Source organism: Stegastes partitus, unplaced genomic scaffold (genome assembly GCF_000690725.1).
Source record: "Stegastes partitus isolate 25-593 unplaced genomic scaffold, Stegastes_partitus-1.0.2 Scaffold834, whole genome shotgun sequence".
NCBI classification, from domain to species: Eukaryota; Metazoa; Chordata; class Actinopteri; family Pomacentridae; genus Stegastes; species Stegastes partitus.
The window spans coordinates 230918-258849 of NW_007578565.1; the positions used below are offsets into that span (position 1 = coordinate 230918).

At 40.1% G+C, this 27932-nt stretch overlaps 1 protein-coding gene and 1 pseudogene across 2 annotated transcripts in view; both read right to left on the reverse strand.

Moving 5' to 3' along the window:
- LOC103365383 (uncharacterized) overlaps positions 1–22499 on the reverse strand; it is a 47268-nt gene extending 24769 nt beyond the window's left edge. The window contains exons 1-19 of one of the 2 annotated variants that reach the window (XM_008292812.1): positions 22218–22499; positions 14878–15683; positions 14416–14605; positions 13950–14311; positions 10425–10544; positions 10131–10328; positions 9021–9161; positions 7485–7745; positions 5726–5906; positions 5439–5605; positions 5144–5287; positions 4841–5019; positions 4085–4257; positions 2717–2941; positions 2486–2595; positions 1529–1744; positions 805–931; positions 480–702; positions 197–344 (exon numbers count right to left, since the gene is read on the reverse strand). In XM_008292812.1, the coding sequence (XP_008291034.1) occupies positions 197–344; positions 480–702; positions 805–931; positions 1529–1744; positions 2486–2595; positions 2717–2941; positions 4085–4257; positions 4841–5019; positions 5144–5287; positions 5439–5605; positions 5726–5906; positions 7485–7745; positions 9021–9161; positions 10131–10328; positions 10425–10544; positions 13950–14311; positions 14416–14605; positions 14878–15683; positions 22218–22227 (3981 nt within the window). In that variant the 5' untranslated portion in view covers positions 22228–22499. Of the gene's footprint in view, positions 1–196; positions 345–479; positions 703–804; positions 932–1528; positions 1745–2485; positions 2596–2716; positions 2942–4084; positions 4258–4840; positions 5020–5143; positions 5288–5438; positions 5606–5725; positions 5907–7484; positions 7746–9020; positions 9162–10130; positions 10329–10424; positions 10545–13949; positions 14312–14415; positions 14606–14868; positions 15684–22217 lie in introns of both variants that reach the window. The other variant, XM_008292811.1, reaches the window with a different exon arrangement.
- A 1732-nt stretch (positions 22500–24231) lies between these two features.
- On the reverse strand, positions 24232–26546 carry LOC103365386 (sulfotransferase family cytosolic 2B member 1-like; annotated as a pseudogene).
- Between the last annotated feature and the right edge of the window lie 1386 nt (positions 26547–27932).

A 27932-nucleotide genomic window follows, 5' to 3' on the forward strand; every position in this document is an offset into this window, starting at 1 on the left:
GTCAAACTTGTTTTTAATATCAAATAGCAAAACATTAAAAAATGTTTTTCTTTTCTAAGTGCTAAGTATAATTTTGCTCTTTTTTATTTATTTATTTTTAATTTAACTAAGTGTCATAATAACTGAGCATTTGTCAACATTTTGTATGATTTTATTTTAGCTCTATCTTTAGGGGTGTAAATGAACTAGAAACCACCTGAATGAGTTCCAGGACAAAGTGTGTGTCTTTGCTGTAGAGTTCAGTAGAGAGGCGGTCCAGGCTGCGGCCCAGTCTCTCCTGGTGGACCTGCATCAGTTTCTGGCCTTCAGCGGTCAATTTCACCCCGATACCAAACTCACTTTTCCTGTCGGGAAATAAGAGGAGCCCACAGAAGAGGGACAGATCAGTTATTTTTGCAAGGCTTGCCAGATTTGGCAAAACAACATTAAGACAAACATTAAGTAAAAAAAACAGAGTGATATAAATAAGTTTGATGAACCTGATGTCTTCAATGATGGCTTTTTGGAAATGGGATGCAGTCTCTGACTGGCAGCTGGCAGCATCTTTATCATCTGTGTCAGATTTTTCCAGTTGTTCCTCAACCTGGCCTTCCTCAGCTTCACTGCTGACCTCTGATGTCTCTCCGTTAGGAAGTGAAGTCAACTCATACAGCTCCTCGTCATCCTCTTCCTCCTCAATCTCTACATCTTGATCACCATTGACTAAAAGAAAACAGTCATCAGAAAAATAGAAAAAAACAAGCAGGTAGCCCTTTACTCACATTAAAGTTTAGATTTCTGTCATGGGGTTCTACTTTCAGTCACCTTGTTGCAGGCTGTGGTTGAGCTGGGAGGAAGCACCGTTGTTGTCCGTCACATTATCCTCAAGATACTCGTCTTCACTCATATTGAGAGCTGACAGACTGCTGCTCTCAGAATCTATCAAATTAGACTGAAATCATAAAAGTACATTAAAAGACAAGTTGAACAAACAGAACAAAGCAAAACATCAGTGATTTTACTGCTATAAAGTAAAGAGCTCAATCACAGCACCGCCTATATAAACTTAACTCTTTTACATATCTGTCTACATGTCAAATGTGTTTTGTACTTTCCACACATTTCAGGCGTTTCATGGCCACACATGCTCAACTAAACTTAAAACTTGAAATTGATATTGTTCAAAAGGTTTTACTGTTCTGTCACATGAGAAAGAAATCAGATCATTAGCTGCAGGTGCTGTGTAGTCATGGCAGTAATGTTTACGGATTTTTACTAGTAAGTGCCCAAAGATCACATGTGAATTACATGTTTTTTTTCTGTTGATCAAGTTTTTTCTAGATGGTACTCTGCTAATATTTCTCTTTATTTAACAGCTCAGCAGCCTGTGCTGCTGATGTCAATTATCAAGGTAAGTTTTTATTTTCTTCTTATTATTGTACTTAGTCTTATTAAATGTACAAAGTCCATACATGTAAGAACTAGGATTGCTGTAGTTATAAATGGCTCCAGCCTGAGTACTGCATTTATATTTTTCTTGTATTCTGACCTTGATCCGATCCACAGGTGCTGTGTACGTGTTGTAGTCTTGGCTCTGCAGTGGATTCAGCTTTTTCTGATAATCTTTGACCCAGTCTGTGATGCCCAGGAGGATGCCCAGCCGATGCAGACAGTTCATGTGCCTCGGGTCAGACTGAGCCACAGTGATCAGGACCTGCTTAGACGTGGCTTGGCCCAGGACACGGGAGAAAGGCTCCAAAAACACCTGGAAGTCACATTCATGCAAAAACGTAAACACTATGTCTTAATTAGAGTTGCCACAGAAATGCAACGCCTGACCTTTCAACATTTTGTTGCACAAATGAAGTGTAGAAACGGATTCAAAAACAGAAGCAGCATTTATAAAGATAGTATTGGTCCTGTGTTTACAGCAAAAAAATAGAGAGAGTGCTTTAGCACAAACAACAGTGTGTCGAAAATGAGAACTACTCAGAAAGCTATTGTGTCACTGTCTGTGGTTGGCATGACAACTGTTTGACAACCAAGTCTTCATCAATTTAGGTGAACAGATTAAATTCACAAGCTAAAGCTGCCCACTCAGTTGGTCAAGGAGATATTAAAACACTGTCCTAGTTTTTTGTGTGTTCGTTAAAAGCTGTGCACTATCTGTTTGCTAGAGAAGAATGTTTTGTTATAAAAGACTCTGAGAATTGACATTTTTAAAGAAATTAAAGCCTGACGTCAGTAAATGTGCTCTCCACACCTTATTTGTTCCTTTTCTTTTACTAACTTTGAAAGCACAAAGTGTGCTCCTGGAATGTCAGAGCTTACATTTCTACCACCTCAGTAGTGTTTTTATGGAGCTGTGGGACAAATTTAACAAGATCCACTTCTCTTTCCATCTCTACTCTAAAATCTGAACAAATCTTCAACGTAGCTTCTTTTTGAAAACAATATATAATTTCACTGCAATAATAATCTTCGGAGGCAATCCAGTGCGACTGACCTGCTGCAAAAGAGCTTGGCAGGTTTTGTTGGGGATTCGTGTCAAACATGCCAGGAGGAATTTGGCCACTCTGCTGTAACATTGCACATCCTGATCAGCCTGGGACAAATCTGAAAAACAGAATTTTAGAAACGATGACACATTCATGCTGCATTTGATAACATTTGTGCATATTTCCTTGCTAAAAGAATAGAAGGTGATCTTAAATCTTCCACCCTGTTGCATCACTACCTTCTTTAGCCACAGCTGCTGCCAGAGAGCTCTGCATGTGATTGGCCAGGAGAGCCATGGGAGCGTTGACGATCCCATCAGCTGCCACTATGGACACAAGGTGGCCGGCTGTGCCGACGGGGTCCAGAGCCGCGGCGGCACTAGAGAAGTACTTGTCTCCTGTGTCGGTGGTGATTCTAAGCAGCAAACCTGGTCTCACCTCCAATGCTGCCAGGCCTGTATTACCTGTATTGTAGGTAATTAATCACATGCATATTAGCTGGAAACATTCTTTTTAATACTTTGTACACATCTTATAGTTGTAGCCTTTATATGTGAGCACTATTTGATCAGTGTAGTTTCTCTATTGGTAGTTACTCTACACAAATAACAAGAAAACATTTTGCTCATTCATTTGTCAACATAGTCATTTTTCTTTTCGGGTACTTTCAACAGCCTTCCATTGAAACTGTGTTTCTTTATTGGGTCACGACCAATTCTTAGACTGTCACCATAGACTCCCATGTGGTGTTTTAAGATATCCTTATCCTTTATTGCAAATCTCACGTGAAGGGCGGGCTCACAAGCTTTCAATGAGATTTAAATCTGGTGAACAAGGGTTGTAAGTCATCACTGGATGACTTTAAAGCTTTTGCTAAGTAGCCAAACAGTGGAATGTTTTGATGCAAGTGAAGCATTGTCCCACAACATTTCATGGTTTTCCTAAATGCTGCAGACTTCTTCTATTGCCAGTGCGTGAATAAAGTGTCTCCCCAAAACTGGAAGCATTTTTTTTAAAAACCATCGGGAGTCCATCTGCCACTCAAACAGAGTTAGTTCATCGTTGTTGATAGCAACCCATAGCAATACTCCTAAGTCACCTCGTTGGCGTCAAAGTCAAAAGGTTCATAGTAACTCCTTTAAAAAAATCAAAAAAATCAATCTTTAGCTATTCCTTCGTCCATTCTCCTGCTCCTGTTCTGAAATTTCTTTCAAATCTCTAGAAGTTCATTTGCGTGTTTTGCAACACATTTATACTGACCCTGTTTACCCCCTATTGATTGCTCACTTAAAATCCAGTGATCATGCCTCAACATTTAGGCAGCTTCAATCATCTTGCATCCTTTGGAGAGGCATTTCAGATTTTTTGTCTTTTTAATATTTGTTAGATGTTTTTCTCCAGGCTAATTTTACCACCAGCAAGGGCTGCTCAATAATTATGCAAACCTGAACATAAGGCCACCTTCAATTGATTAGTCCTCATCCTCCATTTTATTGTTAAAAGAACATACATGCAAAGTACAAACAAGGCAAACAAAGTCTGTTTAACAAATGATCAGAAAAAACAACAGAAAAACACAAAATGGCCACAAAATGGCTGACACTTACCTGCATTTCTTTCGATGAAATCTTTGAGAGACCCATGAAGTGGTTTGAAAATCATCTCCCATTGGCTCCACTCACTCAAATCTTCCAGAAGAGGGCAGGAGAGCAAGCTTGCTAGGGCCTGGTCCTTGGACATCTCACCTAGACACCCCACTAGTTCCTGTCCACTTTCAGCACTGTTCATGGGAGGGATGTGAGAGACAGAAGGACAAACTTATAAGCTTATTGAGAGTAACAAAAAACATTTTAATTGTGAAACAAAACATGGGCGCTTCATACATCTTAAATGTCAAGTGTGTAATATGGTCACAATCTCCCCTTCTGTTCCTGGGCTGCTGTGAGGTGTTGACCAATGGCCAGAGTGGTGTCTTTGCAGAACCTTTCAGTGAGGTTACAGTGACCTTTGAACATTAATTTTGATCAGCTGATCCTAGAGGCCAAGTAAATGTGTGCCAAATTTGAAAAAATTACTTCAAGGCATTAAAGAGATATCTTGACAGAAAGATTACATGCATGACAATAGGATGGACAACCTGAAAAGATAACGCCTACGGCCACAGCCATCACAAGTGTGGAGGCACAACGAAAACCCCACTGACACGTGATGATCAAAGTGAAGAAAAATGTTCTGTTGCATCAGCCTGTGCTGCTTTGATATTTACTGTCCTTATTTAAATCTGTCTTTGCAAGACTCTCAGCTTTATGTAAGAGCATTACTAAATTGCTTAAGTGACGCTGGACTGGTAATAGACTTCTAACCTTGATTTGCTGTGTTTGGCAAACAGGGCTGACTCATAGAAGACCTGGCTCATTCCTCCTCCAGCCAGGCCTCTCTGGCGTTGGACCAGACCAGCCAGCATGTGCAGTGTGCCATATCCCAAGTCACGACTGTCTCGGACCTTGTAGTGGGCCCTCAGCGCTGACTCAATGTGGGACAGCTGGGGGAAGAAAGTTGGATGTTACTTTCTAGTTTTAGAACAGTATTTTAATATACCAGTAAAAGAAGAGTGCTGTTTTAGTATCTGTGATTTGTGACAGCTCTAATGTCGATCACTGACTCACTTCATCTGGATCAGTGGAGGATATGTCGCCACACTGTTTGATGAACTCAAACACGTCTTGTCTGGTGGCTCTGAAACCACTGCCAACAAGCTCCATGCTGCTGCTGCCAAGAATCAAAGTAGACCCCAGTGTGTCCTGCAGCAGCTGCATGTGACCAGACAGAGATAGGGTGAAAACAGTGTCAATTGTAATAGTATCACTATGGCAACATTCTTGAAATCTTCGCAAGGGTGATTTCACACTCATGCACACACTCAAGATGTTTGGCAGTAAACTATAAAATATATAGAAGCACCTGAATGTGTTTTACTAGGAACTCCAGGAAGTTGCCTTGCTCTAGGGAGAGGAAGTCTTTCACATGAAAATGTTTGGTCAATTTCCTCTCCAGAGAGGCAATGTGGGCCAAAGTGATTGCTGAGTTCTGAGCAGCCAGGCTGTCTTTCAGATATTGCTTTACTTTGGCTGAGAAAGACAGAGCAGAAATTCCTGTTAATCATAGAAAAGTGCTGACTTGATGCATGTTCAGAGTACATCAACAGACGAGCTAATGTGTGACGGAAACCCTGTATCCTGCATTCGAACCTTCACTTGGAATGGATGTGGCAGATCTGTCCTCTGTTTTAGTTTGTTCTGGGGTTTTGGATGCCTTGTCTTTGGCCACCAGGTCCTGTGGAACAGCGAGGGAGCCTCCACAGATGGCTAGCTGAAACAGAGCGGTTGCCAACCGGTCACCCGACACCTGCAGCAAGAAGCTCTGGATGCTCTGGATTTTAAAAAAAAGAAATAAATAAAATAAAGCTCTGCATCAGAGAGATGATGATCATTTATACAATCTTCAAGTGCTGGTGTAAAACAGGCACATTTTATTCCACACAGACTTCTGTCTATTCGATTTGGCCAACATTTGTGCCGTTACAGTCTGTGACAACTGTGAATTATGCTGTTTTATCAACACAATAATTCAGTCTGATAAACATCAGTTGCTGATTCAGCTGACACTGTCAGATGAGGTGTGGAGACAAAGTGTAAAAAATATCTCTGTTTCTAAGAGAAACACACTAGAAAACAGACAAAAACATTTCCTAAAAGTCTAGCTTTCGTAATAAATTTGGATAGTGTGGAGCCCAAAACCTGTTTTGCAGTCTTGCCATTATTTGCCTATTTGGACCTGCCATTTTTCAGCACAATCCTGTCTTTCTTTGTTTATTTCTACTTCTTTTATTTTCAACAACATTTCAACTTTGATAAGAAAAATGCGAAAAAGAGAACATTAGGTCTTGGTTGCTATCAGCAAACATCAGAGACAGATACAGCTCATTATAGAGAGATCTGAGCATTGATGGCTAATGGAAGAGAGAGAGAAAAAACCTGAACAATTTGTGTTTCCTGTGAGTAATAGCAGCATTTTCCCCAGTGTTCTCCCCTCTTCTCTTTCTATAAACATCTTTTCCATTGAGCTTATATAACTCAAAATTTCTGTCAAAAATGAATTCACCATTATATACCATATTTAATACTTAAAACACCAGACAATGATTTAAACTGCTAATAAAGTAGGAAGACATCTCTGAGGCCAGCATTTGGTGACATGCAAAATGTTTTTTTGCTTTTTTACATGTAACCAAAAAAATCTTCAGGAATTAAGTATCACCTTAACATGTAACTTCAGGAGTAACACATTTCACACTGTTGGGTCATATTTGTGGTACTTTGAGTGTGGAGCTGGTTCTCAAGAAGTGGGCGAAACCCTTTACTTCTAATTACAGGAAATCTTAAAGCTACTACTTTCTACAACACACTATAGTGTGCTCCCAACATTCCATTTTAGAATAAGATGTTGGAAATACAGATTGAATGACCTGAATCTTTTACAATGAACTATTTTAATGGTGATCATATCACAAACTACAGATAAATAAGATAAAGTCTTCAGAGTAAAGATAATCCCAAAACATGTACACAAGAGGGCGGCTGTCGAGATGAGTTTAGTCCCAAATGTAACATCTAGCCAGTATTCATCAGTTAGAACTTTATCCTTGTGCCTTCATTAGGGATTAGGGGAGTATGAAGGCTGACGTTTTGTTAATGAGTTCAAAACTTGAGAGCAGCCCTGAAACTCCTTGTTATCCCCCTGACAGCTCGTGTTGGGAGGCTTAGAGGAATTAACACCCAGCACTCTATAGTAGCAAATTAAGGACACAAGACCAAAGTGTCATAACCACTAAGCTCCCAAAAATGTGGAGACAAAATTCTCACATTGCCACCGAGCACGTTCTTCTGATGCATCTGAGGAAGCATCAGATTCATTAATTGACTACAACTGTCAGTGTCTGGTACCCACCTTGGACATCCTGGGGCTGTACACCTCCTGTACGTTTGTGAATACCGCCAGCACTACCTCGGCTGCCGTCATAGAGGCATACTTTTTTCTGAGATCCAAGCTGCCTGTAGAGGAGAAGGAACCTGCAACTTGCACTGACTCTAGAACGGTCTTTTTGATTTTTCTCAGCCGCTCGTGGGTCTCCTCTTCCAGCTCTTTCTGGATGGTCTCCCTGGCACGCTCCAAGATTGCATGCTCACCACGGGTCACCTTTCCGAGGGTCTGGAGTGGACAGAGAAGTCAGAGTGTTAAATAATGATAGAACAGATTCATTTCAGGTTTCATTTCAGAGTCAAAACAGGTAAAACTATTTTTGATCTCAATGGTACCGCAATTTCCCTGAGGTTTCCACCAAAGGGATCAATAAAGTTCTATTCTATTCTATTTCTATTCTATTCTATATGTTCATCAGTATCACCTATCGTGGGTTGTGGTGGACACTGTGACGATTATTTTCTACCAAAGTACATCCTCCATGAGGTCATATCTGTCAGCGGTAGTGGATATGATAACATGTGTACAAAGAAGTGTTGTACAAAATACCAACACCAGAAAGGAATCAAATACCCTTGTATTAAAAATAATGCCATTCATCATCTTCGTTGCATTGATACTTACAGAATGACAGTGTTTTAATAGAAACTGAAGCAATTGAGAACAATAACTACCTAATTTGGCTTTGACTTTATCGCTAAATGACCAATGTTACAAAAGCAGTGTTCACGCTGATAACATTAACTCATGCCACTGCTATGAACGACAAGTATAAAGATCGACAACACCAGTTATAATGATCAACTGAATTCCAGCAAAAAATGTGAAAGTAAGTAAATGTGCACTAGTGTACTGCTGCACTTATCTCTGCAAGGATTCAACCTTTTATAAGCTGCAGCATGACATGTGAAAGCAGACAGATGTGAATGTGTAAAGAGCTGATCTTAATGTAGAGTTCATGTTTGTAAGACGTGTTACCTTGAAAAAAAAAACACCAAAATGAAAAATGAAAATCATTTATCATAGCAAGATACAGGAAAAACAGAGAGACTTGTCAGCTTCTGCTCTTCTCAGTGCAGCCATGAAGCCACGACTGACACAAACAAGGTGAAAATGTATGTAGCAATGTATCTATAGTGCGTACAGGTCTTGTTCTTTTTTGTCAAGTAGAAACTGCTAAGGTTCAGAGGGCTAAATGCAAAGGCTGACCAAATATTGATATCCTTTTTTCCCATTACTACACTTTGCATGAAGTTAACTTAAAATTATAAACTGTAATTATTTTTAAAATATCATTGCTTTACTATTTTTCAGTATCCTTTATTCACTCTTGCGTTGAATTTTTTATCTAGGTGAAAAAGAGTAGTCCTTTTGCAGGACTGCATGAGAAGGAGTGAACAAAAAATAAAAAAAAATGTGTGCACAGTAATCAAAAGCAACACATGCTCTCTGCTGATGATAACTCATCAGTCTTGGAACGATGCAACAAAAAATGTGTCTTACCGCGATAGGCAGCGCGATGCTATGTATCCTGATGCCCAGCTGGTAGGGAGAGTCACAGTTGTAGTGGTCAGCCAGATACTTCAGGAACTCAGCCAGGTCTACTTTTACATTGGTTTGCTTCCTCCGAAAAATGCGAAGTTGCTATACAAAGGAAACAGATAAGACACATTTAAACACAGATATTTTAAAAGACAGAGCTACAGGAAACTTAATCTTGAATTTGTGGGTATGTCATCAGTAACTGACTAACATTGTTGTGTACTGCCCATACTTCTCTCACAATGATAGCTCCAAATACAGAACATAGATTAAACTAATTTGGCTCATGTGATGCATAACACATTTTTTTAAAGATGTATTAATAATGATCAACATCCAACAGATTCCTGTGTAACCTTTGAGCCTCACACTTTGGCTAATGATAATTCAAATGGATATACAAGTTTAGAGTGCCTTTGTCATTTGTATTTTACATGGCCTTCTTGATTTCATTTGCATTTTTAATAAAGCATTTTGAGGTCAACAAATACTAGTAAACAGCTTTACAGTAATGTAATGTAAAACGTTCAAGGTCCCACAAGGTGAAAATCAATTTTTATTGTGTTCTCTGTGTGCTGCTCTATACTGCTAAACTACTGATCTTATGACTGCAATGTTGTCTGACAAACACAGTGCACGAGTTAAAGACGATGGCTGTGCTGTCAATTCAGAGACATTTCCATGCAAAATGATCTGTCAGAAAGAAAGTTAGCAACGATAGGAAGTCCTGCATCTTGCACATTTGTACATGTCTATGTTGGCTTCTATGCGGTCAACTGTGTTTCTAATCTTTGTCAGTCACACAGAGAGTCTTCTTCCTGAACATGGCAGGTTCAGCAGCAGCTCAACTGCATTTAAAGCTACAGACACTGAAACAGCTGGTTTAGAACAAGGCTAAAACCAGGGGTTATACAGTCATGGTGAAATGAACCATCTTTTCAGTATTTTCTAATAATATGGGACCTTCAAAGTTAAATAAAAAGATCAGCCCACAGTTTCCAAAAAAAAGGATTAATGTATCTGCAGTGCAGTTCAAGTGGATCCCTAAGTTGTTTCCTATGTAAGTGCTACCTTTAGGATGTCTATGGTCTCGATCTGCGGGATATCATCATCCTTTGTGTTACTGTCAATCTTGAACATGCGGTGGATGAGGGGGAGTTTGCAGAGGGGCCCCAGGTTCAGCTCTTCATAGCGCTTCTTGTCCTTTAGGCCAGCCAGTGACTGGCCGAGCTCATACAGGGTGCAGACGGATGTCACTACTTCAGTGGCCTGACAGAGAAAGAAAGAAAAGAAGTTTTCAATATAGCGACCTAACACTCAGGAAAAAAAAAAAAACAAGTTAATCCCAAGTGGACATGCTCCAACCTCCAAGAAAACGTTGATCTCTTTCATGATGTACTGAAGGTCTTTTAGAGCTGGAATTGTCCAGTGTTTTATCCGTCCTGGGTCCAAAGAAGGAATTAGCCTGCACACCCGGGATACCACCTGGACACAATTGTGGAAGGCAGTGAGGGGACAATCACCAATGAAATACAGTGCATTACTCAGCTGTATGGATTCTTAAATGTAAGACATTAAAGTAAAACCCACTCTTGTAGATGCTTGTGGGCTAAAAGCCACGCATTTGGACTTAATTTACAATTAAACATTGTAATTAACCTGTTTGTGTACCCTTCCACTTCAGCTACTGTTGGTCAATACATTTATGTGTATGTCTCCCAAAGGATGAATGGCTGATTTTTGCTATTGAATAGGAAATATCTGTGTTTATAGGAGGCTTTTTTTTGTTAAAGCAACTTCAGCAGCAGAAAGGTGAATAGGATATCCTGGTATAGGACCTTTATTTAGCTGAAGGGGTCCCTATTAGACCCCCAGAACAGACTTCAATCTATCCATTCATAACAATTTGTCAGGCTTTTAAGAGATGTGATTTTTTTTTTGACAACTTCTCCTTCAGTGAGCATATTCTCACCTATAGATGCTTTCATGATATTCCACTAACTGGAAGCTGGTGTCAATAACACAGCTCAACTTTACAATGCAACATAGAAAGCTAAAGAAAAAAAGCCCCAAAAAAACAAACATGAATTTGCAAATTTTACATTTGCAAGTGTGTTTGGATGAAGAAGCTTCATTCAAAATGTTTCCTTTCAAGGATGCATATAATGCATTTAAGCAGAAAGCAAATTATACAACTGTGGAACATTCCACATGATATGTGGCATCAGTCAGTCCAAGATGTATGAGAAATTGAACTAGTTTTGGCATTTCCACACCCATCAGTTAGAGTTTATAGACCCTGTACACTTCCGCAGGTGATTAGAAATTCTTTGGATCATTAGAGACATCTCTGTCACTCTCTTGTTTTGGTAGATCTGCAGGGTGAGACAAATACACCTTTTTTCACAACAGATGTTTTGATTTATCACAGCAGAGCGTAACTGATAACTGTAACTGGCAATGGCTGCATTCCAGGTGAATTCATCAGGATTCTTGCGTTGTGGCTCATCGCCATGGCTCATTGAGACACCTAATGGAAGTGAGGCATCATTAATTAACTTCGCTTCACTTCACGTCTCCTCCTGCACAGAATCAATCACTGGCAGTTGCTGCACAACGGGGGCTGGTTGGATTTCTGTCTGACTTGATTCCTGGCTGGACGTCACAATGATGATAGTATCATGAGATGAAGGTGACTTTGGTTTTTAAAGCCATGCAGTGTAGTTGTTCATCAGCCACTGTATGGCCTCAGGGCATGATGGGAAATTCCTCATCTTATCTAACAGAAGACTAGTTTAGATGCTATCTCAAAAATATTCTGCTTGATGGAAACTGTTCTTTTAAGCTCAACTGGAAATGAATTTCTTTGTCTGATTTTGCAGGTTTATTTTGTTAACAGCACATATGATGGTGAAGTTTGTAAGTCCAATAGACTTAATAGGCTTCAGTTGTGTTACAGATCAGAAACTGTACAGCAACATATCCCAGTTCCAGTCTACTGTATTTTGATGGTGGACGGATTTCATTCTACTATGATTTAGCAACACCAAAGTATTTGGTAAGGGGATGTGGGACTTAAGACAACACCTTTACAAATGTTTCAGCTCTGACAATCTAAACATCTGATAGTTCAGTAATAAAAGCTATTATAAAAGCTGTTTAGTATTTCTTTTTAATGTATTTGTGTATTTATCATTGTGTTTCAAGTATCAATGCAGTTTAACAGCAACAGGTCTCCTCAACTGATTAATGTACAAACTGATAAGATGAGGATTTACTTGAGAATTTATGTATTATGTTTTTTTTGACAACCTGCATTACAGTAACAAAATGAAGCCCATGAGCAGAGATCACAGATAGCCTATGCAGAATTGTAGGAATTTAGAATTTTTTTAAATTTTGTACTCGTGGGCAGGGCCTTTTAGGCTGAAGTCATCACATGTACAGCTCAAGCCCACCCTTCAGTAATAACTGGATGCAATTTGCTACTTCAATGCACTGGTGATATATATGTGCAGGCATGCACACCAGAGAGATGTACTACATCCAGTGGAGCTAACCTGGTCTAAAGCAGGTGAGGTTCAGAGATTCAGACTTTAATTGGCTGGAAAAAGTATCTCCCTTTTACTATTTTTGTCACTGACATTTTGCTATGAGTGATACAAACTCTCAGCTGAGGGAATGTCTTACACCTGCAAATCTGTTGAGCTGCATGTTACTAATATCACTGAATGAAGCCATTCAGCTACAATATCACACACTGTATGCACTGCGTTGCCATGGGAACCCAACATGTATTCAGCTGGTGCAGAAAATGCATAAATATATTTTTATGTTTGGTCCTTATCTGCTGCTCAGTCTGTACTGCAGCTGATACAGTAAACTCCATTATATATTTTGGGGGGGGAGCCTATCCCAGCTGACTCTGAGCAAAGGCAGGTTACACCCTGGACAGGTCAGAAACTGAGAAAGTCTGAGTTACCAAAGAAAGTTGATAATCACCATGGTGACAGCCATTATCTCTGACTTGAGTATAGGTTTTGTTGAGCTGGCTTATACAAGGAAAGCCTGACTATGTCAAACTTGCTTGGTGGTACAATCCTCAGGTCTAAAAATACCCCTAGTGTTAGCATTGTGATGCACTCTAAAAAAAAAATCCAGGGCAATCAGTTCTCATGGTATGGTATGGTTTTGTATGTTCTATTCAAAAGGCAGGACAACTCAAGATGGATATCACTCTCGTTTCCTAACTATAATATGAAGTCAGAGCCAGCAGTCAATATACAAACACTTTGCAATTATACACTGTTTTCACAATAGCCATTTTGTCATGTCTTGCACAGCTGTGGTGCGATGACTGCATTCCACCTAAGTGAGGTCCTGCTACACGTATGCAGGTTTATTGTCATGGCTTCTCATTTTACTATAGTTTTCTACTGAGACAAGGTATGTTACACTTTTGAATATTTCATTTATTAGGTGTGTACTCTATTATGTGAAGGTTAGTCCCTCATCGATTCTTGTTTGTATCAGCACAACCCTGTGGCCTTAAAGAGAGACACCAGGCTCTACTGCACCCAACTACAAAATAATTTTTAAAGCCCTATTTTTTTGCACCAATAAACAAACAAGATATAAAGGTAAATTGGAGGTGTTGTTTTTTTGGGGTTTTTTTTTTACCTTTGGACCGAGCAATTCTAGCAGTTTCTCTTTACTTCAAGTTTAGATTTATGCTAAGCTAAATTAAGCTAAAAACTACCTGGCTCTAGGTTCATACTTAGCTACATTATTTACACATGTGAGAATGATATCAATCGACGAGAAAGCAAGCAAAAATGTTAAACTATTCCTTTACAATAAAAGAAAAAGATGCATCTTGCTCCTCCTCACCTTCTCTTTGGTGACCAGCTCTCCCTCATCAGCCACTTCCCGTATCACGCTTGCCATCAGACTGTTGACGGTTTCCAGATCCACAGCTCTGTTCCCCCTCCTCCCTGTGTGCCGCTCCTCGTCCTCCATGGCCTCCACTGCCCGCATATTGCCTCCAAGGACCTCTCTCAGCTGGGCATGATAAGATTCTCTAAACAGGGGACTACCGGCTTTTCTCTGGTCTACATCTCTCAATTTGCTCTTCTGCTCTTTGGTCATGTTCTTTTCTGCCCCCAGCTCCGGAAAGTCCGTGCCAGAGAGGAAGTTGGACCCAGCAGCTTGTTGTTGCTCGTTTTTGGGCTCCCCTGGGAGACTCTGTGTCGCTGCGGGAGAACATACATATGATTCCTAAGTATGGATCACTGACAGTCTTTTTTCATTATGCATGACACTGAATGTTATCACACTTGGTTACTCATTTGGTTACCTGCAGGCATCTGCCATGCAACAGTCTTGGGCTCTGCTGTTTGCCCAGATTGAGTGGGTCTATTCTGAGCTTCCAAGGTGTCATACAGAGACATGTACTGTGTGAGAGGAAATTGTTCACCAAACTGCCGCAAATAGCAGCTTTGGAGCTGGTCCATTGATGGGGCAGTCAGCTGGAACGTCCTTATCACCTAGAACACATCAAAAAACTTCTTCTCACCACTAGGTTTCAATAGGCATACAGTTGTAATTAGTTTGAGTACTGCAAAAGTCACAGATACTTCCTAGAGTAGCTTAGTAGGTTAAAAACAAAAAAGTTTGGAAACAAACTTGTGACTCTTCTTTGCTAGTGTTAGCCTCATTAACATCGGTGACTAGAATTAGTTTATGTGTCATGTTAATTAGTATTTTTGGATAAAACATACATACATAGTGGTCTGTATATTTGTTTTACATTACTAACCTCCAAGACCCTCTGGTACAGCTCCTGTTGAGTCAATTTCGTAGCTGACTTGGATGCAGTGAGGGGTGTGTTACCAGGAATATGAAGGGTAGAGAATGAAGAGCCAGTGGAAATCAAAGGAGAGCCTAGAAGATTCATTGAGCCCCAATGAGGGCTGGCATCAGGCCGTGTGACTGCAGCGAGAGGACCATTGCTTCTGTTCTCAGTAAGTGATTCTGGTGTCTGTGGTGTTGCAGGCCTGCTGTCCTCTGTAGCTGTTGTTGGCAGCCCAGCTTGAGGCTGATTCAGAGGCTGATGAATCTTATGGAAGACCATATCCCCTGTCACAACTACATCTTCCAAAGATTTGATCAGACGGGAAGTACGACTGTAGCCTAAAGAGGATGCACACAGTTTGTGGTGGTATTTCTGTTTGTAGACTGCAGCAACCTTATTCAGAGAAATCCCATATGGATATTCTTTAATCATGTCCACAACATTTTTCCGAATTTTGTCATTCATTTCACTGTCTTCTGGCTCTTTTGCTGATGCTCCAAGTGTCGCCGATGCTCCACATGCAGCTCCAGCTACGGCCTGACTTCCACTGTGATGGTCCTTGTGAAACACCACCTCCTGCTCCACAATCAGATCCCCATCCAGAGAGGCCACCAGGCTGGCCATGGAGTCAAAGTGCAAGTCAGAAAAAGACAGGTTCCTGCGGTACATCTTTTTGTAGCATACTGCAAGCTCTTTCAGTGGGATCCCATCTGGGTGCTTCTTCACCATGGCCACTACATTTTTCCGGACCTTCTCCATCTTGAGTAATGCTATCAGGAGAGAAAAGAGATCACCATTATGGTAGAACCACTGCATAGGAGTTTACCAGTAGTCTCACTAACAAACTACATATAATGTGTCTGTACAAAATAGGCAGTCAGGTGATTGGGGCAGTTTATCAGCTAATATTAGTCTACCGTGACTGCCAACCAGTAGGTAACAAGAAACCAAAGTGCAGAAATGGCAAGAATATCTTTGCAGTCCATAGGGACATAATTACTCAAAGTTTGTTTTTCCAACTATAAAATGTCCCTCTCAATACAGAAACATCTGGTGTTACTTTATTAAAATGAACATCTGTCAGCATTATTATCATTATTATTATTATTTTTAACTATCAAATATTGCATCTACCCTAAAAAATATCATGCATTAGTCTGGCAGTAGTGCCATCACAATTTTGCCACTGATTTTTATACAGTTCTATAATTGTAATACAACACAACACAATTTAAAGCTGTCTGTGAAGATTCTCAGTCATCCAGGTCATGGTTATTCTCATAGATTAATTGCAGCAACTGGACTTGCTTGAGTTCCTTGAAGACGTTTCATCTCTCATCCAAGAGGCTTCATCAGTTCTGACTGACTAGTTGGAAGATCTAGATACTTATATTCTTAAAGAGCCATTAACACCTGAGCTTTGGTTTCAATTGGGGGTTTGTTGCTCCTCCCCCTCGTCATGTGGGTCGTTAGCGCTCCCCATCACAATGGGGTTTGTTAGGGTCTTTTGTAGCTAGGTGTGAATGTGGTTTCATCTTCCTGGGGAGAGTTCTTAAGACTTGCACTGTAAACAGGTGAGAGGTGATGCCTCAGACCTCCACTTCTGTTGAGGGATGGTCTTTCCAGTTTGACATAGATGGCTTCTTTCACGCGTCTCTCAAACCATCTGTCCTCCCTGGCCAAAATCTTTAAATTATTATCTTCAAATGAGTGTACTTTGTCCTTAAGATGCAGGTGGACTGCACTGGACTGCGTACACCACGTTGCTTTGTTTATGTCTCGGTGTCTTGTCCGTAGGGTAAACCAGCTTGAGTCTCAGGGTGTTGGTGGGCTTGAAGTACTCTGGAATGTTGTGTTTGTTAAAAACCCTCCTGAGCTTTTCAGAAACTCCTGCAACATAGGGGATGACTATGTTGTTTCACTTCTTGGTCTTTTCTTCTTTATCTCCTCTAGGTTTTGTAGAGGATTCGATGAAAGACCAGCTTGGGTAGCCACATGTTTTGAGTGTTGTTTTGATGTGCTTTTGTTCCTCCTCCTTTCCTGCTGTCCTGGTGGGGACGTTCTGGGTCCGGAGTTGTAGGATTCTTATTACTCCCAGCTTGTGTTCCAGTGGGTGGTGGGAGTCAAACAGCAACTATTGGTCTGTGTCAGTGGGTTTCCTGTAGATCTTTATGTCCAGGCTTCTGTCTTCTTCTATGTGCACAGCACAGTACAAAAAAGCCCTGACCAGGATCTGCTCCTAGCCATTGGTACAGATATGTGGGCGACACCTGGGCTAAAATCGGAAGACGTCAGAGGAGGGAGTCTGGCCTTCTTGGACTGTACTGTGCTGTCAGTCAGAACTGATGAAGCCTCTTGGATGAGAGGTGAAATGTCTTCAAGGAACTCAAGCAGTTGCTGCGATTAATCTACGAGGATAACAGTTTAAAGCTGGTATAATCAATACAGAGAGCTAAAGTATCAACCAACTCTGCATGCTGTTTAAACGCGCAGCAGTCAGCATTGAAGCTCTTACAAACCACTGCACACTCCCTGCCAAGCCCCAAATGACAAACAAAGTTAGCGCTTCAGTGATGGTAGCAAATTATGTAATGACAACAGTCAAATCAGGCTACAAGCGGTTGCTAAGGCATAGGTGCCTTTCTTCCTCTGTTTGAGAAATGTTTATTGTACAACAACCAAGCCCATGTTTTGCATCCATGCCATGTAACCATGGTCCTGAGCCAATAAAAATGTCATTTCAATACATAAAAACAAAACAGAGAACAAACAGTAGAGCGAATATTAGATTTACATTCATTAGGTAGCCAAAGGACGACACTACCCCACAACATGAGCTGCAAAACTTTACTGTTGATAACTGGTTACTGCCTGTGTTGTAAATAAAGTTTGCTTATTTCATGTTTAAGGAATTTAAACAAGCTCTTCTTAATAGTAATTCTAGGAGCCATTTATGTTTGTTGTCAGCAAGTAATTTGATGTGGACTATTATTATTACTATTATTGTTGTTGTTGTTGTTGTTGTTATTTGGACACATGGTAGCGGTAATTGGACACAGGGTGCATATGTAGAGGACACAGGTAGGGGGAGAGCCAACAGTTCTCACCAGATCAGCAGCAGACCAGCATCAAACCAGCACAGATACCAGATTCACAATAGCAAAACCGCTGTATTTTCATTGTCTGTATATCTTAGAATAAACATCCACTAATGGTAAGTACATGGACTAGAGATTCTGTTTTTGATCTGCGTCGGTTCACTTTGCTCCTCTTGTGCAGTAACGGCAATCACAGGACATTGTCATTACAATAATAATTAACAAACTTGTCAATCTCAGTGCACCAAAGTCTGATTAAAATAATACATTTATGAATTTCAACTCAATTCAGTTTTTTAGAATTTTGTCTCAAGACACTTTAATACAATAAATGCAGCATTCGGCTAGCAAAGTCTTCTGTTTTGGTTGAAATATGTGATAGGGAATAAACTAATAATCTGTCCAAGGTAAAGTTCAACTGATCAGTCTGCCAGCACTATTTTCTGATTGTGTTCTATCACAGATACAGTGGTATCACCATACATGTTGTCTAAAAGCTCTGTCTGCAGCATATATAGCAGAGTGTGCGTCACAGCTGAGTGGATCAAGCGGTGTCTTTATTGTATGTTCTTAACAAACTTGTGAACAAAAAGTTAATAAAAATCGACCCTAATATATCCCCTTTTCAATATATCTGTCAATAAATCAATACCAGAATGTTTCACTTCCTAAAATCAGTCCCAGCATCGATCCCAAAAGTCAGTATCATTTGCCATTTAATCTCACAGAAAAGTTCTGAAGCACAACAGACTCAATACAACACATTTCAATCAGTACTCAGAATGTGCTGTGAATTAATACCCAGCCCTGGTCGATATTCTTGTCAACACTGACAAATAATAAACTTGCAACATTGCATCAGAAGATTCAAACAAACAAATCCTTCACTTCTACCAGACCTAACGACCACTCTGTAAAACCAAGCAGACAACACAGCACAGTGACAAGTACAGCACTTTAACTTTAACTGGATTATTTTCTCTTCTACAAGAGGGATTAGTTTGGTAGTTTGTTTATGACAACACATCCAAAGCTGACAGCAGAAAAGACAATATTTAGACTGGCATGATTATCTACGACACCACACCAGCATGTAAAAAAAGAGAAGAAGAAAAAAGACACAAATGTAAACTACAGTCAAAAGTAGATGGAAGCTATCTTACCTATTCTTTCAAATAACAAGACGTACGATCCACCATTCTCAGAAGAACTACTTTCTATGAAACAGCAACTTTCTTTGCTCTCTTATATACTCCACCCTCCCTCCTTCCCTCCTCTCATGTTGTGTTTCATTTTACGCAAACTCAGGGAGAAATGAAACTGAAAGTAACTGCCGTGACCATTACAGAGAGCCACAGTCAAATATACTGGAACATGGTGTCACCACAAACTGGTACAGCAATAAAAGAGGCAAACCACAATGCAAACTAAAGTAGCTGGGTGTGGCAGAGAAGCATACAGACTATCTTTTAAAAGCTACAGTGCAAACCTATTTGTCTGAGGCACTAACTCCTTTAAGCATCTGGGAGTTTTTTGTTGTTCGAAAGGTCTTTAAAGAAACGCAGCATTAATAACGACTTAGTACACACAACATAGCATGGTAATAAATGTAAGCAAGGTTTGTAAAGGGAAGCCAATGATAAAACAGGAGGGGAGACAGATATGAGGTATAAATGAGGAATAAAGAAACTTTGGCTTTAAGTTTCACATTCCTGGCTTGCCACAGCTGATGTGTAACACACCATGTGACCTGATTTAAATACACAGCTGGTTTGTCATTGTGAATACAAGCCTTTCTGAGGAAATGAAACTGAGGTTAAGAAAGTAAGGCTGTCTATTTGTGAATAACTGACAGGACAGGGTTATAGTTCAACAAGGTCACATGTCACTGCAATTACCACGTCACCTCTTCTGGTAATCTAACCAGAATTACTGGCTGTTACTGATGAATGCACAGCAGAACATTTCTCCTTGTACATTCCATTCTCTTCTGCCTACCCAGGACAGCAAAACATGGCACGAGTACAAAGCATGACTACATGGCAAAATCCATGATGCTGCAGAACCTGACTTTTTTATTACTCTTAAACAAGAACTGCACCTTTTTAGCTCTGTCTTGTTGAAAAAACTCAGCTAGATGGCAGTGGCATTTGTGAGTGCACTGCTTAGATGAAGGAAAAACCTTAAAACACATGATAAAAAAGAAGCCAATGAAAGATAACATAGCCCACATTGCTCAGTGCTTCAAATACCCCCTCTCTATTGGGAGATAAGGGATTGATGATGACATGAGTGCAAGAGACGATGATGTCATGCAAAACTGACAGCCAAAGAGCGACAGGCCACATAGGTAATTCATCTTAGAAGACTTAGTACTGATCAGTCCAAACATTGGATCACAGCGTTATATAACCTGGCAAGCCGGGATAAGTGTTTTACTGTTTAACAGCCAAGTTTGACTGAAAGTAAAATGACCAACAACATCAAGCCATAATTACACTGTGACTAGTGTTAGATCCGGTTCTTTATTTGGAAGCCCAAGAACAAGTCGGAGAAATCTTCATTTCTCAGATGCAGAATTTATTTAGGTCACAGGTAAAGTTTTGCAGCGCTGGAATTCAGAGGGACAGAGAGGAATCTCATGTCCAGCTGAACTGAGATTTTTCGGTTCCAGGTTACAGATATCTTCTTGGGCTGGGCCTGCCCCGAACATAGATAAGATTTACTTGGCCAGTTACTAATGGCGTGGACAGGCATCCTTCTGTGCTCTGTCCACGTCCTTGATATTTGGTAAGCAACGTGTGTGGATGTTGTTGGTACGGCGTGTAGCTAAAGTAACAATCGTATCTAGTAGAAAAGAGGAGTTTCCGCTATCTCCAAGTGTGCAAACCAGTTCTCACTTTCCACATTATCTTCAAGGACATAAGCTCAGCACAAAATACAAACTCAGAATACATAATAACTTGAAACTTAATTAATTATAAGAACCATAGGAATCATGGAAAAATACAGACTGAGAACACATAATAGCTTGAATCATACTTAATTCTAACACTAGTCAGAGTTTATATTAAGGATATTCATAACGTTGTTCTGGCAGTCACTGACTAACATAATTTAGTACTGAGGAGGCCAAGTAAGAGTTAGGAAAAATCTCACACAGGTTGTGCATGTTGCAAGGCTCCTCGCTGAATACTGGTAAGTAAGACCAGTTGCTGTGGTGGACTAGATCTTCAGAAAACGCAGTGAAAGAGGAAGAGCTCATCATCACGGAATCTGTGGAGAACTCCATCCTCAAGCTGCTTTCTACACGGTGGTAAACCATCTTGTTGTATGTGGTTATAACTGCGGTAGTATGTTTGAAAGGCGAGCCACCTTCTGACACAGACACCTACAATGTCACGTCAACTAGTCAAAACTCTAAATTAGGATATCTGTATTTACATTCTGACTAGGTAGATTTACAATTGTAGATATTTATAAATCATTCTGACCAATTTAAACTTAATTTAAGATATCAAAAAAGGGACATGCAGATATTGCAAGTGAACTGTGGATTTCTGTAGTGAGAAATCTCATTTACATCAACGGTAAAAGTGACCTTGTTTGTCCTTGGGAAAATGACAATAAGGAATGACATCTGTGAATGGGAAGACCAGGAAGAGGTGGACATCTGTCAATACTTATTTAGACTCACCAGAATTATTAGTACGTCTAATCATAATTCAGCTGCAGATTCACATATATAAATATCTGCACCTGACTTGTAGTTATTAAATATTTAGAGGGCTTGCCATGATGGGCAGCAAAAGCTTGTGATACATAAACACTGACCCAGTAACCGAGCATACTGAAACACACAGAGGTTTCCCGCTTACAGTGCAGTGAGAGCAAACAGGGACAATAACTGTGTACAAAATACCTCCTAATGCTATTACAGCTCTCTTCCATTAACACCTAAAATGAGGGCATAATGGAAATTTCTCACGTGTTGCCTTTTAGAAATAAAACTTTAACAGTAAAAGGAGAAACCTGTAAGACTTTCAACACAACTGCTGAGACAAGACTCTGGCAGGCAAACGAGTCCAACTTTTCAAAGTTTGAAACATCCAGTTCTGACCAAGGACCGTTAAAGTCCAACTACGTGGTACCAAAACTTAAAAATTCTGCAACAATAAATAGCAAAACTAATGAGTATTCAGCTACCTGTTATCATAGCAGCATCTCTTTGCTTGCAGTTGTCGCCTCTGTGTCCTTGCCTTCATTCATCATCCTCAGTCTGTGATGGGGGAACAACAGAGACACTTCTGTAGCTAGCACGGCTGCTCCTCGGGCTAACGTTAGCAAATAATACCAGAACTATTACGATTTAACTTCACAGAAATGATATTAGTTGGTCAGTAAAGATCATTAAAATGTCCGGCGTCAAAGCCCCGGTTTCGGAATCTTAACACTGATGCAATTTAATGCAGTTTGGTCAAATATTATGCAGCGAAACTCATTAGACGATAACATTTTTTAGCCGCTTACCTAGCTAGCATTGTGCCGCATTCATGTCACACGACAAAAATAGTAAACGCGAGCTCTCTACTCAAGAAAAAAAACGTATTGCTCACATACTACATATCACAACAGTCGCTCCGTTTCACCTCTTAGCTATGTTTGTTTTCAGTTACAAATAGCAGATTGGTTGCACCCATTATCAAGGTTTCATAGAGATTCTAACTAGGGTGTAATAAGACGGTTTTTCTCCTTCGTTACCTGAATGCGGCTTCTTGTTAAAATGTAATAGAAATATTTGTACCAGTCTTTGAATAAAAGCTGCAACCGATTATTAGGTATTCTGTACAGTACAGCACAAAATATGGTCTGTGTAAGAGAAACGTAGAAATATCTGATAAAAATGTCTCATTCTAACTGTGTGTTAGTTGGCAAAGCCTAATTCATTTAAGTATGTTTCTATTTCTCCAGCAGTTCTGTTTCCACAAACTTACAGTGCATGAAGCAGACAGTATGTCATTTTTCTGTACATTTATGGTTGATGGTTTTCATTCTGTCAGCATAAACTGCACCAAAGTACTCAGCCTTAACTGCAGCTGGATGCATTTTCTACAGATAGCTGCATACTCAATACATCCTAGTCATTTCTGGTTGTTCTTTTATTAATTAATAAATTAAATCACAAGATAAGAATATACAGCTGACAGAATTATACCTTAGGTTTTCATTTCATTGTGATGAGATTTTTCAGTTCCTCATTGTATTGTATTTCAGCTTAGTCCACCAGAGAGCAGCATTGACCTGCCAATACTAAATGCAAGGAGCTGTCATTAGTTTTTATAGGGTGACGCAACAGCACTTTTTGAGAAATGGCCAAACTGAAAAAACTATCGATTGTCTGATCACTGCTGGGATAAAGTTGGAGCCTCCAGCCTTCACCGAGACTTTACTGGTTCTGCTCTGGATTCCTGCAAAAACCGTTAAACTGCTGATATAAGGTTCAGCATGTCGTATACACGCACAGAGACATTCAGACAAGCCGAACACGCTCACTGATCAAATAAATGCTATCATCTGAAGTATTCCTTCATATTTTTACTGTTACTAAATACCACTAGTCACAGTCGCGTGTGGATTTCACTGGGATCTTTTTCCATTTATAAAAGTACTGATTTTTTAATGTGGGCATTAATTACAGTTTTGTAGGTTAACATGTACATAAACATAAACTAGTTTAAAAAAAAAAAAGTGTTAAAACATTTAAAAATCTTTATTTATGTATATCTTTGTCTGTCTGTGCACCGGTTGGCACAGCTGCTCATTGAGGAGTTTTTCTGTATTTTGACTATTTGCTACAGTGTAGAACAAAACTGAAAACATCAAAACAGTTAAACAACACATATGGAATTATGTAGCAATCAAAAGTGTTGGACAAACTAAAATATGTTCCATTTTATATTCCTCAAAGCAGCCACTGCTTGTTTTAAAGGTAGTGTTTACACTATTGTCAGTGTGTCAGCCAGCTTCATGAGGAGTAACTGTGTGCAATGTGAACTTAACAGGTGAAACAATGCTCCTTGTAGAATCAGTATAGTATATAGAGTAAAAGAAAGACCATATAAAGCACATTTCTAGTTTTAAACTTTAATATTCAGTCCATGAAAAAAATGTAAAGGTTTCTGTGTTTCGTGGTATGAGGATCTCTTCCGTTGACTTCATATCAATCCCATGCAAATTTTTATTCAACATTTTTCACTTTGTCCTTGTAAACAGCATCAAAGTGTTCTGCTTCTGCTGCTGTCAGCTGATTTTCCCAATCTCCAGTGATTCCTGAAATACAACACACAAGAGGAATCAGAGTTTAGTTGTAGAGAATGTAATAGTGAATAGAATATTATAGAATATAATATAATAGAATATTAGTGACTGAGAGACATTTGAAGGAGTAATATTGGAGATTCTAATGCATGAAATCCCCTCGAATATGTGTTTCCTGTTAAAGTGGCCAAGGTTGAAAAACTGAAACTAAATCCTTAATCCTATTGTTCAATTCCCCCAATTTAGTTTAAGCCTGAACACACACAGTTTGCAAAAGTTAATTGTGGTTTAATTTTTTACTGTATTGCACATATATTGTGAAATCAATAAATACTTTGAGAAGACATGCACTTTATCTATCAATAATAAATCGCATTGTCACAATCATTTCATGTGAAGAGGTAAAAAAATATATTTTTTATTCCAACTTTATGGGCAACAGTATCTTTAGTGTGCTAACCTCTGGATTTAAAGATCATATCCAGTAACATTGGAACTGACAGTGTACTGTAGACATCATTAATTGAAACCCACCTTTCCTGAGGAATTCAGACTTGGTCTGGTCCATGAATTCATGAGGAACTGCAGAGTAGTTGGACATGTTGTTCTGCTTCATGTTCTTGAACAAACATCGGTCTGCTATCTTCTCTGTCACCTCAGCGTCCAGAGGTTTCTCCAGGAACTGAGAGATTCTGGCCACAGAGTCCTTCAGGTCCTGCACCACACAGAAACACAGCTCAGCTCATACTCCTGGATGGCTGTTTAATAGGATTAATGTAAGATGAAGATATTTGTAATGGGTGTAGTGTTTTATGTTTTTCTAACTTTGAGGTAGTCTTTGAGGTTGTTGACAATCTCACCATTATCAGCTCTTCATAGGAGATGTACATTATGTTTGTCCTCAGCATTCAGCCAGCCTTTCACATGATCAAACCAGGAGCCGTACACAGCTAAAAGGAAAAGAAAATCAGTTGTATTTAAGTTATTACATGAGGTTACTCTCAGTAGCTGTACTGTGTGTTATCATTATACTCAAATATATTGGATTGAAATACGACTAGGCGCTCTGTGAGCTGGGGTTGACCAAGTGGGAAGCCATCCCATAATAGTAAAAGGAAGCTGTAAACACATCTTTGGGGTCCTCATGACATCGATGACCTTAAACAATGTTGTCACATTTACTGTTAATCTAACTATTTCTGTCTATCAATCAACAGGAAAATGTGCTGCAGCGAAAAGGAGAATGAGAATGAAACCTGTTTACCTTTGGCTTAACTTCAAAGAAAAATAGAGGCATTTTGTTGTACTGAACATGTGTAGTTAACAATCGTGCAGATGGCCGCTCCTCCAGGTTCAGCTCAGAGGCCCGAGTCTCCTCCAGCCAGGGAACACGGTCCCAGTTAGACTCTCAGCAGAGGCCGGATCTCCTCACATTGACTCATCAAAAGGGTTTTGAAGACATTCAAACTGAAATAGCACAAATAGAATTATATAGTGAACAAAAAAGTGAACTAAATATATGTGAAGAGTTAATTTGCAAAAACAGATAACTCCATCTTTACAAACCTTCAGAAAACCCACTTTTCCATTGTCTGCCTGAGGGAATATTAATCATTTCTTCCAGCTCTCAACAAAGGTTTTTCTCTCGCTCCCTACCTTGCCCTTATCTGCCCCGCTTGCTGCTCTTTGTCTTGTGCTGTCTCTGTCTGAATCTATCAGAGCCTCTCTCTGCATTTCTTTCCAAAACCTGAAATCATGGATTTGATCAGCTGGTCTCTCAACGCAATTGATCAAATTTTCTCAACGAGAAAACTGGGCAAAGGAGAGCCCGCCTGCCCTGATGGAACGTCTGCAGCGGGATACACGATGGACTCCTAGTAGGAGTGGAGGGTTGTGCACCTCTCTATACTTTCCGTGGAGGATGTTGAAGACGTCTACATAATTGGGATTATGACAACAGGCTTCCTGCTGTTTGTAGTTTGTGGGTTCCTGCTTTATCGCAAAGTTCGGAAGGCGATGGCAGCACTTTCAGCAATTGAGAAGCTGCCCGTCATTGAGGGAATGGTTCGGGCTGCCAACACTCAGACTCAAGCGATATGCGAACTTAATTGCAAACTGGATGGGATTCCAGAACTTATTCGCAAGATGGGTACCAACTTGGAGCAGCTGAACAGTCCGATCTGGATGTAATGGGCCATCAAATTCGGCTTTTTGGATCACAGAGAGAACCAGTGGGACTTTAAGACTGATAGTAAATTGCAGAGTCGGCCTGACCCAAAACAATCTTCTTTATCTTCATTCAGCTCCCCCACTTCAGCCTTGGAAGGCTGACATCTCTCCACTTCTCCTGGATGTTATGCAGACAGATCCTCGACCCCTCCCCACCTCCCTCCTTCTCCTGTGAACTTTGTCTCTGGATCAGAACTCTTCGAGGTTGTCTCGACGGCAAAGGCCGTGTCTCGTCACCAGCATCAGACGGCAGAGACAATGTTGAGTCTGAGCGGTGATGAAGTCCATGGGCTTACACATACACATACACGAAGACACACAACACACACACACACCCCCTTGGACTCAACGTCTGGTTGGCAAGCCACCCCCTCTCCCTCTCTCGTCACAGGGCTGATGCGACGCGCTCCCCCCACAGTGTCTGAGCTGTGACACCTCTCCTCCCCAACACCCTCCCCCCTCCCACACGTGCAAGTCTTCGAGTTTTTTGTTGTGATGTTTTATTATGTTGCTTATGTGCTGAGGTCTTTTTTCCTAATCCCACACTGTGCCCCCCCTAGAGGAGCCTAGTTCGGGAATTGCCTATTTCCCCCCTCATTTTCCCTCTTGTTTTCCGTTTCCTATCTAATGATAAGGGGCGCTGCTCATGCTGGCTGACCCGACGTTATTGGTCACTGTCTTTTTATGTGTCTTGGACGGGATGTAAATGTAAAAGTAATTTCTCTGAAAAGGGATCAATAAAGTTCTATCTATCTATCTATCTATCTATCTATCTATCTATCTATCTATCTATCTATCTATCTATCTAATCAAACTTCAGTTATCTCGAGTCATTTCTACTGAGTCAAATCCACTCAACTTATGTTTGATTGATATTATCTCTGTTTAGTTAAGCAAAGAGAAACAACAGCACACTATTGTTTCAAGTCGTAAAGGTCAGTCAGCCCAGAAAACGTCAAGAACTTTGTTTCAGTTCTTGACATTTTCTGAAAAAGCCATCAAACATTGATGAAACTGATGATGGCTGCCCCTGCTGCAGAGGACAAGTTCAGTAGTTACCAGCCTCTGAAACGACCAGATAACAGCACCTCAGATTAGAGCCGATACCAGATGCTGTCCACAATTTATGTAGGAGACTCATCTCATTATCAAGTAGTGAGGAGCAGTGAGAGTTTGTTAAAGTGTTATCAAATCAAAAGATGGCGAGTTCGAAGAATTGCAAAGACAAACACATTTTAAAACACAATGCATCTTTAATACAGGAACCATTAGTTAGTCCTTGGTACAGTACAATACAGGGCGCAGGGGTGCCGCCCCCCACTACTGATGACCAGATTAAAAAGTAGTTCTCAAATGTAAAGTTAAATTTGAATT